This window comes from Mizuhopecten yessoensis, unplaced genomic scaffold (genome assembly GCF_002113885.1).
Source record: "Mizuhopecten yessoensis strain PY_sf001 unplaced genomic scaffold, ASM211388v2 scaffold7713, whole genome shotgun sequence".
NCBI lineage: Eukaryota > Metazoa > Mollusca > Bivalvia > Pectinida > Pectinidae > Mizuhopecten > Mizuhopecten yessoensis.
Genome location: NW_018407185.1, coordinates 40,958 through 57,680, shown reverse-complemented (window position 1 = coordinate 57,680; position 16,723 = coordinate 40,958). Strand labels below are relative to the sequence as shown.

Sequence of the window (16,723 nt, the reverse complement as noted above, 5' to 3'; positions counted from 1 at the left end):
ATACAGTATATATGGATGTTCATACTCATGTTCACACAGTATATATGGATGTTCATACAGTATATATGGATGTTCATACTCATGTTCACACAGTAAATATGGATGTTCATACAGTATATATGGATGTTTATACAGTATATATGGATGTTCATACTCATGTTCACACAGTATATATGGATGTTCATACTCATGTTCATACAGTATATACGGATGTTCATACTCATGTTCATACTCATGTTCATACAGTATATACGGATGTTCATACTCATGTTCATACAGTATATATGGATGTTCATACAGTATATATGGATGTTCATACTCAAGTTCACACAGAATATACGGATGGTCATACTCGTGTTCACACAGTATATACGGATGTTCATACAGTATATACGGATGTTCATACTCATGTTCATACAATATATATAGATGCACAGTATATATGGATGTTCATACAAACAATTCATATGTTTATAAAGTTAATTCAAATATCCATAAAAGTGTATGTAATTTCTAAAAAAAATTACATACAACTGTGAAAACTTTAACAAAGCAAAACAAATTTAATTTTGCTACATGTGAAGTAAACCACATACAGTTATATACCAATGTAAATAGATTATTTTTTAAAATGCTTTTTACAAATCTGTTCTATTTGAACCGGAAAATAAACAATTAATGGCATTCCCATAAAAATTATAAAATATTAATTTACTCTAGCCTATACCCAGGCATACTAACTGGGCTCATGTCAGTGTGATGATCACGGATCAGTAATTAATTAGAAACATGGAATATTACATGAGAAATTACATCAAATTTTCAAACCTCAATAATTAAATTTTTGAATATTTCTGTATTTCCTGTCTGTAGGTGATTGTTTGAATCTTTACTTAATAGGAATATAGTTTTCGTTTTTAATTAAAATATTTTTTGACACATATATGTGTACCAGATGAAATTTTGTTTAAGGAGATCAGGACTTTTAACAACAGGTTCCAGAAGCTAAGATAACAGAAAAGGCAAATTCAGCAACGCAAAAGGACTCTTCACACATTTACAGTGATTTTACTAACTTTTAGACGCTATATGGCTCCAGTAAATTTATGCCCCTTCGAGTTAATTATAAAGATGTTTTATCATGATTCTGAAGTTCTGAATTTTACCTATTAGCACTTACAAGACATTCATCTCTCGCAATTCATAAAATCTGCTGAAAATGATAACGATACTGGCTTCAGCAATGGTTTGTCACCAGTTATGAATGAAAATTATATATCGCAAGTGGATAAGCAATTACAACAGTAATATTTCATATAAGTAATTATAACTACTGGCTGTTTTGATTATGTATTTTTCGTTGAATTATTGTTCCATGGTGACTGTTCATCACTGTTTTATGTTATGATATGTAAATGTTCATGTTTCTGTCTTGATAAAGGGGCTTATAGCCCTGAAAATTTGACAAATTTCTTTGCCTGCACTTTCGTTATTATGGTACTGCCCATATATCTATCGAAGAAATATGCATTCAACTAACTTTTGTTCGTTCGGATCCAGTGCCAATATTGGATCAAACTCTCGTTATTACTTAGGAGACCTTTGAATCCAAAACTGAAGTATTGTCACAAATTATACTGCATATGAAATCATCAATAACAATTAACGTTAAAACTCAACAGGATTTAAACAGAGCACTTAAAACAGAAAACATACTTAATTCAACGTCCCTACACATGTATCTCTAAAACCAAATAAGAAGTAAAATTCCTCAATATGCATAATGGAAATTAACTCATTCACCCCTGAAATTTCATAATGAACTTTTCCAACCTTTGAATTAGAAGAGTTCAAATGTGTCTTCAGGGGTGAATGAGTTAAAATCACAAGTATATTAAGTCTGCTAAACACTGAAGGCATCTTGGGATCCCCGTACCACGGCCAGAAACTAACTTAAGTATTGGAAACTGTCTTTTTTCCGGGAAGACTATAGCTTTGATAAACCATTTCTTGAAAGAAAACCAGGACTTATATGAGAAATAATAAAGATAAAATCGTCAACAAAAATGTTTTTGAGTGTAAATAGTTAGGATGGCTAGACCAGAATTCCGATCCCTGGACTTCAAACTGTAATATTATTGCTCGAACCAATTGAGCTACATGTACCTGGTCTACGAAAGTGTCCTGGCCGAACTATGCTACAGTTACAGTGAACATCCAAATGGAAGAAGGAAAAAAACAGTGCAGTGGGACAGGGATCCTGGTCTGCTGAACACAACCAACAATGTGTTGGGTTTTTTTTAACTCATAAAACCCTTTTCCTCTTGTAAGTGCCCTTCGTTGGGGACCCTTGCGGGCTGACATCATTCTTTATGGGGTTCCTCAACCCACTCGATTGCGGCCCGTTTTTTCGGTAAACTTTCTCACTGTGTCTTTCCGAGTGAAAAGACTCGGGCACCATGGCTTCATTATCGTATCTCATCGTTTCCATGTCCATTCTGCTGCCTCGGACGGTTTCTTTGTTCTTTCTGTTTCCTCGGACTGTTTCCTGGTCTATTCTTTTTACTCGCATAGCTTCTGTGTCCATTCTTTTTAATTGAACTGTTTCTGTGTCCATCCTGTTTGCTCTCGTCATATCAGAGCTCTGTCTTTTTTGTCGAACGATTTCTGCATCGAGCCTGCCGACAGCTGGAGGGTGATTTTCTACCTCTTCAATATGCATACTGGACTCCAATATCTCGACTCTGTGGTCCAAACTCACAATAACAGTCTGAAGCTGAAGAAAACAAACCAAGAATGCATATTTAAAAGTTTTAGAAGCATTGAATTTATCATAAAGAAGAGGCACATGTAACACTGAAGAACTCGTGTCCATGTATACTAAACAGGTTTATCTTTATTCACATCTGTGCTAGAATAATACTTTCACGATTTTGAGGTGAGACATGAAATTTCAAACCGAGTGGAGAAGATTCTTAAGTTGCAAAACGCGAGGATTGCAGAGTGTTTGGCAACTTGAGATTAAGGATTTCCCCCCGAGGGTGGAGATACCCCGGGTATCTCACCTTAAGAAGGTGAATGAAACCTTTTTCTCTTACCCAGTGTTGACCCTGTCATATACTCAATTCAATGTTGGCATTACAAGCATTGTTGATGTCACGTCATACAATTGTTTTAAAAAAGGGGAATCCCTCCCCCCACCTCAACTCTAGTGTAAAACAAAGATACACCTGTCCAGGGTACATCATCTTAGGCCTGGATCACCATTACCAGTAAGTGGGGGCTATCTTAGGCCTGGATCACCATTACCAGTAAGTGGGGGCTATCTTAGGACTGGATCACCATTACCAGTAAGTGGGGGCTATCTTAGGCCTGGATCACCATTACCAGTAAGTGGGGGCTATCTTAGGCCTGGATCACCATTACCAGTAAGTGGGGGCTATCTTAGGCCTGGATCACCATTACCAGTAAGTGGGGGCTATCTTAGGCCTGGATCACCATTACCAGTAAGTGGGGGCTATCTTAGGCCTGGATCACCATTACCAGTAAGTGGGGGCTATCTTAGGCCTGGATCACCATTACCAGTAAGTGGGGGCTATCTTAGGCCTGGATCACCATTACCAGTAAGTGGGGGCTATCTTAGGCCTGGATCACCATTACCAGTAAGTGGGGGCTATCTTAGGCCTGGATCACCATTACCAGTAAGTGGGGGCTATCTTAGGCCTGGATCACCATTACCAGTAAGTGGGGGCTATCTTAGGCCTGGATCACCATTACCAGTAAGTGGGGGCTATCTTAGGCCTGGATCACCATTACCAGTAAGTGGGGGCTATCTTAGGCCTGGATCACCATTACCAGTAAGTGGGGGCTATCTTAGGCCTGGATCACCATTACCAGTAAGTGGGGGCTATCTTAGGCCTGGATCACCATTACCAGTAAGTGGGGGCTATCTTAGGCCTGGATCACCATTACCAGTAAGTGGGGGCTATCTTAGGCCTGGATCACCATTACCAGTAAGTGGGGGCTATCTTAGGCCTGGATCACCATTACCAGTAAGTGGGGGCTATCTTAGGCCTGGATCATCATTACCAGTAAGTGGGGGCTATCTTAGGGCTAGAACTGCTTTTTTTTCATCATGGGGAGTAACTCATACTTAGTACAGCATAGATCTTCTCCAAGATAGATACGCTTGATAATCTGTTGAGAAGTTGTTTACAAGAGCAGGCATAAGATGGAAAAACATGATAATGGAAGATTATTTGTTAACAAGAGCAGGCATAAGATGGAAAAACATGATAATGCAAGATTATTTGTTTACAAGAGCAGGCATAAGATGGAAAAACATGATAATGGAAGATTATTGGTGAAGTTATTATTACGAAATTTCAGGGAACAAAGGAAATATCAATATTCTGTAGCGGAGCTGGACTGGCCCTGGGTCGATCCTCAGTGACCAGGTATCTCAATTCTTTGTTTCAAACATTTGGTGTACGCTTTACAAGGGGATACCCGAACCCGAGTTGTAAATAGTTGTGTCTTTTGGGCGAAGACTATGAAAAAGAGAGAAGAATGTAGCGGAACTAGACTGGGTCGATCGTGGGCGACCAGGTAGTTCAATTGGTAGAGCATCCGTCTAGAGTTCGGGGGGTCCCAGGTTCGTACCCTGGTCTGACCGTGCATTTTTCCATCTCTAGTAATAATTCAGACATTTTCTGCTTGTTCATGTACCTTTCATTTAACCTCCAAACATACTTAGCTGGTAAAATGACTAGTAGCTGACATGTTCAAAAAGATATTTTCCATAGCGAACAATCCATGTGTTTTTAGGTCACGAAAAGACAACAATGATGTGTCATCATTAAATCGGGAATATTCTGATGCCTCAATGCGAAAACTGTCAACATGATGAAATTAACTTATTCACCCCTGAAGACACAGTACAACTGTTCCAATTCAAAGGTAGGAATAGTTCAGTATGAAATTTCAGGGGTGAATGAGTTAATAACCGAAATAGTTTTTAACTGACTGTAACTTCTTTCATGTCCGAGGGTGTTGCAGAGGGAAACCCTAGAGAACTCATAATTGGGGCACAATCCTCCGCAAACTGAAACTTTGTAGTAAAACTGTTTAACCCAATTAGAAAATTCCTCACTTGGAGTGACCTTTTCCTAAACCCCTGGACATTAAATTTGTGTAGTGCAAGCCTCATGTCAGAAACGGATTCATTTACATTTTTTTTTTTACAATTCAGCGTACCCTGAGGTCAAATATTAAATCTCCATCTTCGATATTAATGTTGTAATCATCTGCCATAAAATTCTGTATGAGTTTGACTAAATTCCTAATACTTAACTCCTGTACCTTTTTGAGTTCCTTTACAAGCTCTTTGACATTGGGCAAGGTTACAAGGTCGTTGATGTTTACATCATCGCCTTGGTTACAACTTCCAAAAGTGTACTGAAACAAAAAATACAAGAAAAATATCAAGAAAATCTTTCTTACATGAGAGTACCCAAAATGGAACAGCAGAGCACCAAAACACAACGCTTTTCATATACGTGCGATATATAATAAAGCATTTTTATTTTGCAATATTAATGAACTGTACAATATCTATTCTTAATCAAAATTCATTGTTTTCCTGCCTCTTCTATTTTACTGACATAAACTCAATTCAAATCATTTTTTTTAAATTAAAAAGAAAAACATCCCAGAAAATGGTGCGGCGTCCGTCAGTCATCCGTCAACTTTTCCTTTGAACAACTTCTTCTGAAGAACGGACAAGCGTAGAGCCATGATATTTAACTGAAAGATTCGTTGGTAGGAGCCCGACAAAGTTTGAAAATGAAAATGACCTTGACTAACTTTCAAGGTCACAGCAGTCAAATGTGTCAAACGCTTCAAACAACTTCTTCTGAAGAACTGAAAGGTATAGAATCTTTATATTTGGCTGGTGGATTCCTGGGATAGAGCCCGACAAGGTTTGAGAATGAAAATGACCTTGACTTACTTTCAAGGTCACAGCGGTCAAATATGTCAAACTCTTTAAACGACTTCTTCTGATGAACTTAAAGGTATAAAACCTTCATATTTGGCTGTTGGCTTCCTGAGATAGAGCCTGACAAAGTTTGAGAATGAAAACGACCTTGACCTACTTTCAAGATCACAGGTGTCTAATATGTCAAAAATATCAAAAGACTTAATAATCGAAAGGCATAAAGTTATAATATTTGGCAGGTCGCTTCCTGGGATAGAGCTCACCAAAGTTTGCAAATGAAAATGATCTCAACCTACTTTAAAGGTCACAGAGGTCAACAACATTTTAAAGGATTTGTTCTGCATTGTTGGTTTTTATATACAGTTACCTCCCCTTAGTTTCATTTTGACTATAATTGTAGCACAGTTGTCCACAACACTTCTATTAGCCAGATAGGCTAGAGTGACAGTTAACCCTTTCACCACTGTAGACCAAAATGGACTCATCAATATCAATGCATGGTAGAGTCTACTAAAGTTACATAGGGGTGAAAGGGTTAACAATCTGAAGTTCAGGGTGCGAATCCAGGTGTTGTCCTGCAGATTTTTTTACACTTAGAATATGTTCTGTTGTGTATTATACAATGTTTATTTCATCTTTACTGTTTTTCTTTAAAAATAGCCAGAGGAATTTATCAAAGCTATAGTCATTCTGAAAAAAACAGGTCTTAATATGTAGTCACAGTGTTTTTGGCAGTAGTATCCTTCAAACTAGAGTGTATATTTCTATACATTAATCTTTGAGATTTTCACGCAATACTCGAGTATGTTTTCATTCATTACCTAGAGATTTACTTCCAAAACTTAGGCATACTTCATGTCCTTTCTACATTTCCCTGAGATTTTTATCTAAAACCTGAATGCAATTTCAATACTTTTCTTGAGACCCAAACTTGAGTTAACTATTTCTATACACTACATTTCCATCAGTTCTTGGGACTGTTCTAGTTTTTAGCTCACCTGCCCGAAGAGTAGGTGAGCTTATGTCATGGTGCGGCGTCCGTCAGTCATCCGTCAACTTTTCCTTTAAACAACTTCTTCTGAATTAACTATTTCTATAAACTTATTTTTAACCCAAACTTGAGCCTATTCCTATTCATCATCTTAAGATTTTTCACCCAAAACTTGACTGTAGTTCTATAAATAAATTACCTGAAAATTTCATCCAAAATTTGAACTCAAATATTTCTCTACAGACTACATTACCTTGAAAATTTCTCCAAAAGTTTAAGTGTATTTCTATACTGCATAACCATTACCTTGAGATTTTCTCCACATACAACGTGTAGACCTGTCTCATGTGGTCCAGGTTTCCCGGGGTGGTCCTGTACATGCGGCCTAAGTCGCCCTTGCATACCTCGCACTGCAGTGTGTTATATGTACTACAAACAAAGTATTATCAGTAAATATTACTTCGACAGCTCCTGGTGAATTTTTCCATTTATTTATTTTTTACATCTATATACATAGATATATAAATAAAAAAAAACATGGAGACTATAATCGGCTGATTCTTCGTGTTTTTTTATTTATATTTTCACCATCACATGGACATTTAAAACTTATTTATACGGGAAAGTCTTCGTGTTTTGTTTTATTTATATTTTTACCGTCATATGGACATTTAAAACTATTTATGGCTACATATGTATATATACATATATTTTACAAATATTATCTTCACAGCTCCTGTTGATTTTTCTATTTTTTGAGTGTGTAAAAAATCCAATTTAAGGAGGCTCAACCCTTTCGCAATTAACCAGCAGAATTCAATGAAAGTTTAACATAATGGTTATGGTCATAAAATATCTACAACATGTTTTTTATTGAAATTATATGGATAAAAGTTATTATATACATTTCAAGCTAAAAGCAAATAGGACACATAGTTTATACAAAAAGAGTGAAAAATTAAACCAAATACACACAAAGTCTTTGTAATTCATTTATTTTACATTTTACAATAATTTTGATCCTGATGAGAGTTGTCTACCTTGAAAAATATCGGAACTTTTTGCAGAGGGATAGAATTCATACAATGACAGTTATTTTCTTTACTATACTAAACAAATACATTAAATTACTATATGAAATTGTCAATTTACTGTTCTTTTATGGAGCAACATTACTCTCAATCATGTACACTTTGAACATCATTTCATAACCCGCTTACGCATGGTATATTATTATTTACATGTCCATGTCAGGAACATATGTAACCATAGGCTATCGCATGGTATGTCGTTATCATGTGCACGCACATGCACTTGTATTTTATATGGATCTTGATATTTTCCAAACCACTTTTTTCACAGAGTTATTGTAATTGCATTTGTGAAATGATCTATCTGACAGAGCGTAACTCGTTTGACAACAAAAGTCGTAGCGACCAAGAGCTTTTGAACTACTGTTAGCATGTGATATATATGTACAGGTGAGGTCGGTAAACAAAACATACCAGTCTGCATTCCATGCATCTCAAATACAACTTTCTTGAAGTCGTCTGATCTTATTTTCAGTGTCTTCCCATGAGTTAATTAATGTCTTTGTATCATAAGCTTTATTTCTGAAGTACGTGTGATTACACATTTCTAAGTTAAGTCTCGATATCGGGTGTTGACATATCATCGTCACGCACATGTACTATTGTTTACCTGGTGTTAATATAATTTACACTACGGTAATGGAATGCCCAATACGCAATACGGAAATGACGACACGAAATACGACAAAAAAAACATGTGTAATACGAAGATCACAATTATACAGGTCCCTGCGGGTAGGGCGTAAGAATTGTACCTGCTGCCCCCATTGCATGATCGTAAGAGTTGACCAAATCTGGGATCTTATCTTTTCTCTTCTTTCTAAACAACTTTCTTTTTTCTAATGTCTCCCTTGACAATGCCTTACTTTTGGTCTTTAGTTGAGCGGTTGGCCCCTGTCAGGAAGCTAGGCTTTGGGTTCTGTCCACTGGCCGAGACATACCAGAGTCTGTAAAAATAGTAGTTTCTACTCCTGCTTAACGCTCAGCAATTAAGGAGTGGGACGACTGGTTCGCCCGTTGTCAGTATAATGTGACCGGGTGGGGTGTTCTGCTGGTTGTCTTCGGCAGTATGTTTCAGTGTGGTAGCATCAATTTCGCACTATCACAAGGAGACAAATACGAAAAATATCCAACCTCCCAAAATACACACGCATACACTACACGCATGCAACTTGCACACAGAGGAGGCCGTCCTTAAATGACCATAGCTGTTGATAGGACGTTAACAATACTAACCCAAACCAAACATCATATTAGATTTATGATACTCATTTTGGATTTTTCATATTTGCTCGCCAGAGGCCCGCACACAATGAAAAATCCAAAACTTGTATCATAAATCTAATATGAAGGGAAAGTTATGACAGATCCTCTACATAGGGATTGAAATTCATCTGGAAATAAAATGTTATCTACCTTCCCAAGTCTGTGCCTGTTTTTGATGTGATCAGTCTGTCTTTCACTTCCACTTTCTTGCTAACATCTGAAAAAAGAATGAAATCTTAAAATTGAACAGAATACTGAAGACCAATTGTGCATGTATAGCTCTTTTTCCTTAGATCGGGGCTTTATTAGATTTTTTGGGGGGAAATGGACCCTGCCATAAAATTGAGAAAAAGTCATCGATGCAGTAGCCATTTCAGGAAATGTGGATTTATCATTACAACAACTCTGTAAACATGAAATAAGATTAATTGTACAACTTTTATATATTTAAGCCTTTCTTTATAATAATAATAATGATAATAATAATCTGTATTTAACGTCGTGTACAATATTCAACAACAAACAAACATTCTTTATGACAACATGGCCATTCTGTCCTTTCTACATATGCACTTTGAGAAGTCCGTCATTTATTTGATTTCCAAATGGAGAATTTTGAAGGGACAAATTTGGAAATACTACACACTTTTTTATTTATTAGGAATGGGTCCTTTAAACGGACCTTAAACATACCCTGATAAACCCTGTAGTTGCCATGTTGACCTATATATATATGGGGATGCACATTCCCCACTATTTCACTATAGCTCGCTTACAGTTTTTGTCAGGACAAGTGAAAATTTGCAGTTTTTACTATGAATATATGGGTGGGCTTGTAAAAAAAAATCAAATCTGCCTGCTGACTATAGTACGTATACTCTAGATTGGATATAAAGCAATTCTGATTCAAACCACCAAATAAGAATGCTATCAAAGTCCTTGTTCAACCAAACAATTAAAAAGATTTTATAAAAATCATCAACATGGTAATTTTGAAGTTTTTGTTTTTTTTTTTTTTAAATTTGTTTTGGATTGACATTCTAATATATTTCATATTTCATAATTGATTAAATAATTAGGACCAATCCTAGCATCATGATTGTGTTCTTCTATTCATATTCAGCAACTGTATATACAGGTACATGGGTATACGTATAGGCCACTAAAGGGTTAGGATATTTATCACATACCTGTTGAATCTTGTTATAGTAATACAAGCAATTTTCAGACCATGAAATACAACGTTCTGTATTGCACATAAGCAATACGGAATGTTATATTTACCTACTAGGCAGCCGGACCTACTTTTTATGGGAACCCCCTTGTCATGGCGAACTGAAAAGTTCCCCGCATTTGCAAAAAATATCAAAGTTTATAAAATCTTTGTATCAATCTCTACCAAATACGGAAGGTATGTGATAAAAGCAAGACCACACACTTGTATTTTTCTAACGTATCAGAAAGCACTCATTTATTGCGCGGACATATATCTTTACATGTGCGCGGAACTCGTGTTGGCGCACTCGTGAATATATATTTGTCCGCGCAATAAGCTTTCTGGTTCGTTAGAAAAACACAAGTGTGTGGTCTTGCATATATATACAATTTTCATGGCATATCACCCAAGAACTATGTTTCCAGTTGCAGGACTGGCCAATCCTAGTAGGTGTGATAGTGTATTCAACTCTGAATGACAAAAATGGTATATATATGTGCATGGCTAGCTATAGGTCAGGTTGGTTCTGTTTGGTTTTTTAGGTTAAGAGTCATATCAACTAACAACAAGGCAAAGTATTGCTAGACAATTCATAGTCCCCCGCCGGTAATGATTTCTATATTTAACAAACAGTACACTTATGTCAGGATATACCTACTGTTCAAAGTGAGGTCATAGTGACCTACTTCTTGCACTCGCCGTTCCGAGATTTCCTTGTACACCTAATCTGGTTACTCCAGATGAAATATTATAGAAGATATGCTCCGGACAAACATTTTCAAAAGTAAAGGTCAAAGGTCAAGTCATGGTGACCTAATTCTTGCACTCCGCCATCCCATGACGTCCTTGTACACAAAATCTGGTTACTCCAGATGAAAAAGTATAGTTGATATGCCCCAGACAAACTTATTGGGCAGAAGAATGGACAGACGGAGTGCGAACCTATAGTCACCCCCTCCCCGCCTCCTAACTAAGGTCATTTAGGACTTAACGTCTACAGATCACATCATTATATTCAAAGGGACTTAGTCCCTTGAAATTGGAAGTCAAACAGAAGGGCCAATCTTGGTAGGTTAGGTGCATTTATCTCAAAATACCCAATATTTAAGGATGTAAGATGAACAAAGTGTTTTCAAGCTATCATCAAAGTTCCCTAATGGTCCTCACCCCCGGGGTGGGGAAGGACCCTGGTGCCAATGTGGTAGTATGGATCTGATTTGATTGATCAATATAAATGTTGAACTTGTATTGATCAATCATTATTTATCCTTTGAAACTTTTAAAGTGCTGCTGAACCTTTTTAAACAAGAGAACAGCATTGCTTGCCTATTGGTGATATATGTTGTAAGATAGGAAATATCAATAGAAACATGTGTACAGTAAAAACCTTGATATACGGCCCATCATTTCATTTACCTGCTTGCTTACTGTCGACATATTTCAGGTCCGTTAATCATGTTTTTAAACAAGAATTCCTTGTTTCCCTCAATTCATTGCCAAACCCCTTTATAGTGCCAATGTTTCTTTGAACAATTGGTGGCAATATAACAAAGTTTTGCTGTACCTTAACATGTTGTACATTCAAAAGAAGAAATGACCAGACAACATGAAATAGTCAACAGCGTATTTTGATGGTGGTGACCAATCCAACACTGCACATGCAAACTTGCCCAAAATTTTTAACCAAGTCCAGTTAGGCTGTTTAATTTTCGGCCCCTAAAATATGAAAATATGGTTCAGTGTATTGTTGAAACATTCCATATAAATACATCAACCGTATAACAGACAACAGTGTATCGAGTGTGATGATCCAACACTGTCTGGAAAAAACTTGCCCAAAATCTTTAACCGCAGTAAGTGGGATGCCGCCGCCTGGATGACTTAAATGTATTAGCCTAGCCCCCAGGCCCCTATTCTCCGAATAGGCGTGCTAAAAGTGGCACCTGATTTCACTTGGCAAAGACTGCTGCCAATCAGTGCATGATTGATAATCATGCAAGATTCTATATTTGTATCATACAGTGATGAACGTGCTACATTTTTAGCTCACCTGCTTCAAAGGACTATGGTGAGATTTTGCCAAACTGCAGCGTCCGTCATCCGTCAACTTTTCCTTTGAAACGCTACTAGTCCTGAACGACCCAGTAGATTTGGACCAGATTTGGTCTTGTCAAGCATCCTTAGGCCAGGGGGACTCAATTTTGTATAAATGGTGGGTGTGACCCAACTGGGGGCAGAGGGCCAGGGTTAATAGGGGAAATAGAGGTAAAACCTTTAAAATCCTTCTTCTACCGCAGTGATTAAGAGATTTCATACGAATTTGGTCTGGATCATCCTTAGGCAAAAGGGACTCAATTTTGTATAAATAGTGAGTGTGGCCCCCCTGGGGGCAGGGCCCAATAGGGGAAATAGAGGTAAAACCTTTAAAATTCTTTTTCTACCACAGGGATTAAGGGATTTTATCCTAATTAGTCTGAATCCGGAGCATCCTTTGGTCAAGGGGACTCAATTTTGTATAAACAGTGAGTGTGGCCCACCTGTGGGTAGAGGAGAGGCTAGGGGTCCAATAGGCGAAATAGAGATAAAATCTTTCAAATCCTTCTACCGTATGGAAAAAGGGATTCTATCATAATTTGGTCGGTAAAATTTGAGGGATTTTATCTTTTATTCAAATTTGGCCTGGAGCATCGTTTGGAAAAGGGAAGTCAATTTTGTATAACAAAGGGTGAATGGGGGGGGAATGGAAAATTGAGGTTACCGTAATCTTTAAAATCCTTCTCCTTCAGTATGCTAGGAGTTTTTTAATCAAATTTGGTCCGTCCAGACCATCATTTGGCAAGGGGGGGGGACTCAATTTGTTTTAACAGTGGTCACCCTGGGAGCAAAGAGGAAGGGGCGGTCCAGTAGGAGGAACATAGAAATAAATATTTCAAATCCTTCTTCTTCATACTATTTGGAGGGATTTTAAACAAATTTTGTGTAGATCTAGAGCATCCTTTGGCAAAGGGGACTCAATTTTGTATAAATGGAGAGTTGCTTTTAGGTGGTGTGGCCCAATATAAAGCTATAAGAGAAATTGAGGTTAATGTTTGAAATCCACCCCAATTCATGCGGGCAGAAAGAAGGGACCTAATGAGGGAAGGATGTTGCTGTGAGACAGAGCCAATATTTGGAAATAGTAGCCGTATTGTATATAATATTAATAATTGTCCATGGTTGTTTTATTATCCAGGTGAGCGATACAGGCCCTCCCGGCCTCTTGTTTAAAATGTGTTACTGCAACATTGATTCTATAAGAGACAGAGTAAATTTTGTGACCTGGTTTCAACTGGAAAAAGACATCCATGTAGCTACATTGTACATCAGTAACATTTTGTGGACATCTATGACTCTCAAGCTCATGGCGAGAAAAGCGTACGAAAACTTAAACTTAGGTAGCTCAAGACATCTGTTTTTCCTTCAGATAAATTATTCAATGATTTTGTTACCAAACACTGTAAAATTTGAGCAATATTTGTCTGAGTAATGTCGATTTTACTGATGATGGAGTAGACTTTGACTTGAGCAATATCTGTCAGTTCCCTGAACTATTTAACTGCGGTGTCCACTTTTATATCATCCGTTACATAGGATGGGTCATGTCTATCTGATATCAGATACCTACTCCTTCCTTGATACATACAATGATATGGGTGGTGTTTTTTTTGCATTTTTACCGGGAGTTGATCGGCTAAGATCCTAAAACTTCTACTTTTAAACACATCAGTCTAGGTCCAAATGTAACAATTTTTTGGGTCCCTGCAGCACCGACCCTTTCCAGTCCCACTTGCACTATTGTAGAAAAAACTGTACAGGGTTGGTTGCTGGTGACCAGGTAGCTCAATTGGTTAGAATGTCCATCTAGAGTTTAATGGGAAGTCTCAGACTTAAATCATAGTCTGGCCGTGTATTTTTTTCTCTCCGGTTACATGCCCAACTAAATATATCCATAGGTGGTGGCTTAGGGTCGAAGACATATGTTAAAGGAGGGGAGAATGTTGCAGAAGTGGAATTGTCGGTGACCATGTTCGAGTGTCCGTCTAAAATTTTGGTAGACCCTGGAGTTTGAATCCGTGTCTGACCACAGGTGCTCATTACAAATGTCTAATACACATATAAGCTTTACTGATATGGGTCACAGCTGTATGCTTATGTGTGCTGTGGCCCATATAAGTTAGTATAGCATACAGTATGTACAATGTACAAATGTTTGTAACAAACCCCTGTGGTCTGGCCGTGCATATTTGACTCCCCTGTTGGCTGTTACACTACTAATATCCTGCATCTTAAATCTAGCTAATGAAATGACAGTCAGGTAATTAAATGAATAGATTGTGATGACAAACTTACATTTCAAGCTAATTGTGCGCAATATTTCATTGGAGCCAGTCCATGCTAAGGAGTCTCCAACGATAGAATTGCATTGGCTACACTGAAATACTACCCGTTCCAAATCCTCGTTTTGCTCGTGTGCTCCAGACTCTTCAAGGGTGTCATTTGATTCTGAACGGCTGTCTGACATGGCAGGATTCTGTATTATACTTACATGCGACAACGTAATTAAGAGATGTCAAAACAGCGCCAAATTGTTTATATTCTTAGTGGTTATCTAGTCTCGTTCAACCAGACGCTTGATCACTTGTAATTCATGATTGGTGTAGCCTTGCGTAGACAACAAGAGTCTGGTTGAACGGGTCTAGGTGTCTCGGTGCCACTCGGAATACTTCGGGTCACTATGATAGAGCGTAGCGGAGTCACCCGAGGTCTGCCGAATGTTGTTGGCGCGCTGAGTTAAGGCACACAATAAAGTCAGGATTGGTCTTCCATCGACAACTAGTAAACGTCTTCAACTGACAACAACTACCAAAAAAAAAATCATAAGATATGTTGTTCACATGACTGAAATACACCTATATACCGACAATCCACGTGCTGACGACATCTGTACCGTATTATTTTTGTTATTTGGAAATACTTAGAAAGTCACGTTACATATTTTAAGTTGGGCTAACAATTTAAACCTGAACATATATATATGGTTTTTTTTAGATTATATAGTCATTACGGAATTACTATAGGTACTGACAATAAAGTTAATATGATGTCAATCATTCCCTCCTGCCAAAATCTTTCCCCGTGATTAATATAACATGGACCCCATTGGAAATGCGCTTTCGAGCTTTCATGGGCTATCCGCAGGTTTATAGATCAATGTTTGTGTTGTATTAATTGTATAAATATATTACCTTTATCTTAAAATCAGTTATGAATTTTAGTTTCATATATAATATAATATTTTAAGATAATACAATGTTTTATTACTGACGATAACTTAATTCATGTAGGTTCATTAGTATTTGAGCGTCCGGAGAGCTTATAGGAAGGGGATGCCCAATCACCTGCTCCTTGGACTGCTCCAAAAACCTGTGATATTCTGTTTAATATTTTTAGTAATATATATGTATGTTGTACTGTAATATGTATGTCTATGATCTATTTCCTGAAATAAACATTATTATTTTTATAATTATTATTATACCAGATTTCAAATTGACCGAGTTATGGTAAATTAAATTTGTGTAGTGACAAAGCGTCGACAGCCAAATCTTTAAAAAAAAAAACACTAAAAGGACTAAAGTAATTGAGCGACTTCAGAAGATGTTATTCATTTATCAAATCAGATCGATGTTTGAAAATAATGACCGACTTATTAACACCCCCCCCCCCCCCCCCCCCCCCAAAAAAAACAAAAAAACTCACCCAACAAAACGACCCAAAGAAAACTTTCAGCTAAACAATTAGCTAACTATTCTACGTACTGTTACACTTGTATTCAAAATATTCTATCGTCTGTGCTATGCTGCCAGCAGCTAGGTGGAATTAAGTAATTCGCGACTGGCAAAATGTATCACTTCAAGTATAAGCGGAAGTAAATCGTTCACGAAAGGCAAGACAATTTACCCAAAACTGCAAACACAAATAGATAATGTGCTTGTATAAACAATTTATTACATTTTTCAAAACTGCCGATCAACTTTGAAGGCAATACCATCACCCTCGTTCCGTCAGATTTTTGATTATCTGTACCAAAATGACAAACAAATTATATATACCGGAATGAC

At 37.2% G+C, this 16,723-nt stretch overlaps 1 protein-coding gene across 1 annotated transcript; it reads right to left on the bottom strand.

Moving 5' to 3' along the window:
• Positions 1 to 2,294: 2,294 nt before the first annotated feature.
• LOC110454184 lies at positions 2,295 to 15,220 on the bottom strand. The gene is made up of 5 exons (XM_021503561.1): positions 14,952 to 15,220; positions 9,497 to 9,563; positions 7,296 to 7,418; positions 5,362 to 5,457; positions 2,295 to 2,776 (listed from the first exon to the last, which is right to left on the bottom strand). Exons 3-5 carry the CDS (start codon positions 7,389 to 7,391, stop codon positions 2,306 to 2,308), a joined length of 663 nt encoding a protein of 220 aa, XP_021359236.1. The 5' UTR covers positions 7,392 to 7,418; positions 9,497 to 9,563; positions 14,952 to 15,220; the 3' UTR covers positions 2,295 to 2,305.
• Positions 15,221 to 16,723: the final 1,503 nt, after the last annotated feature.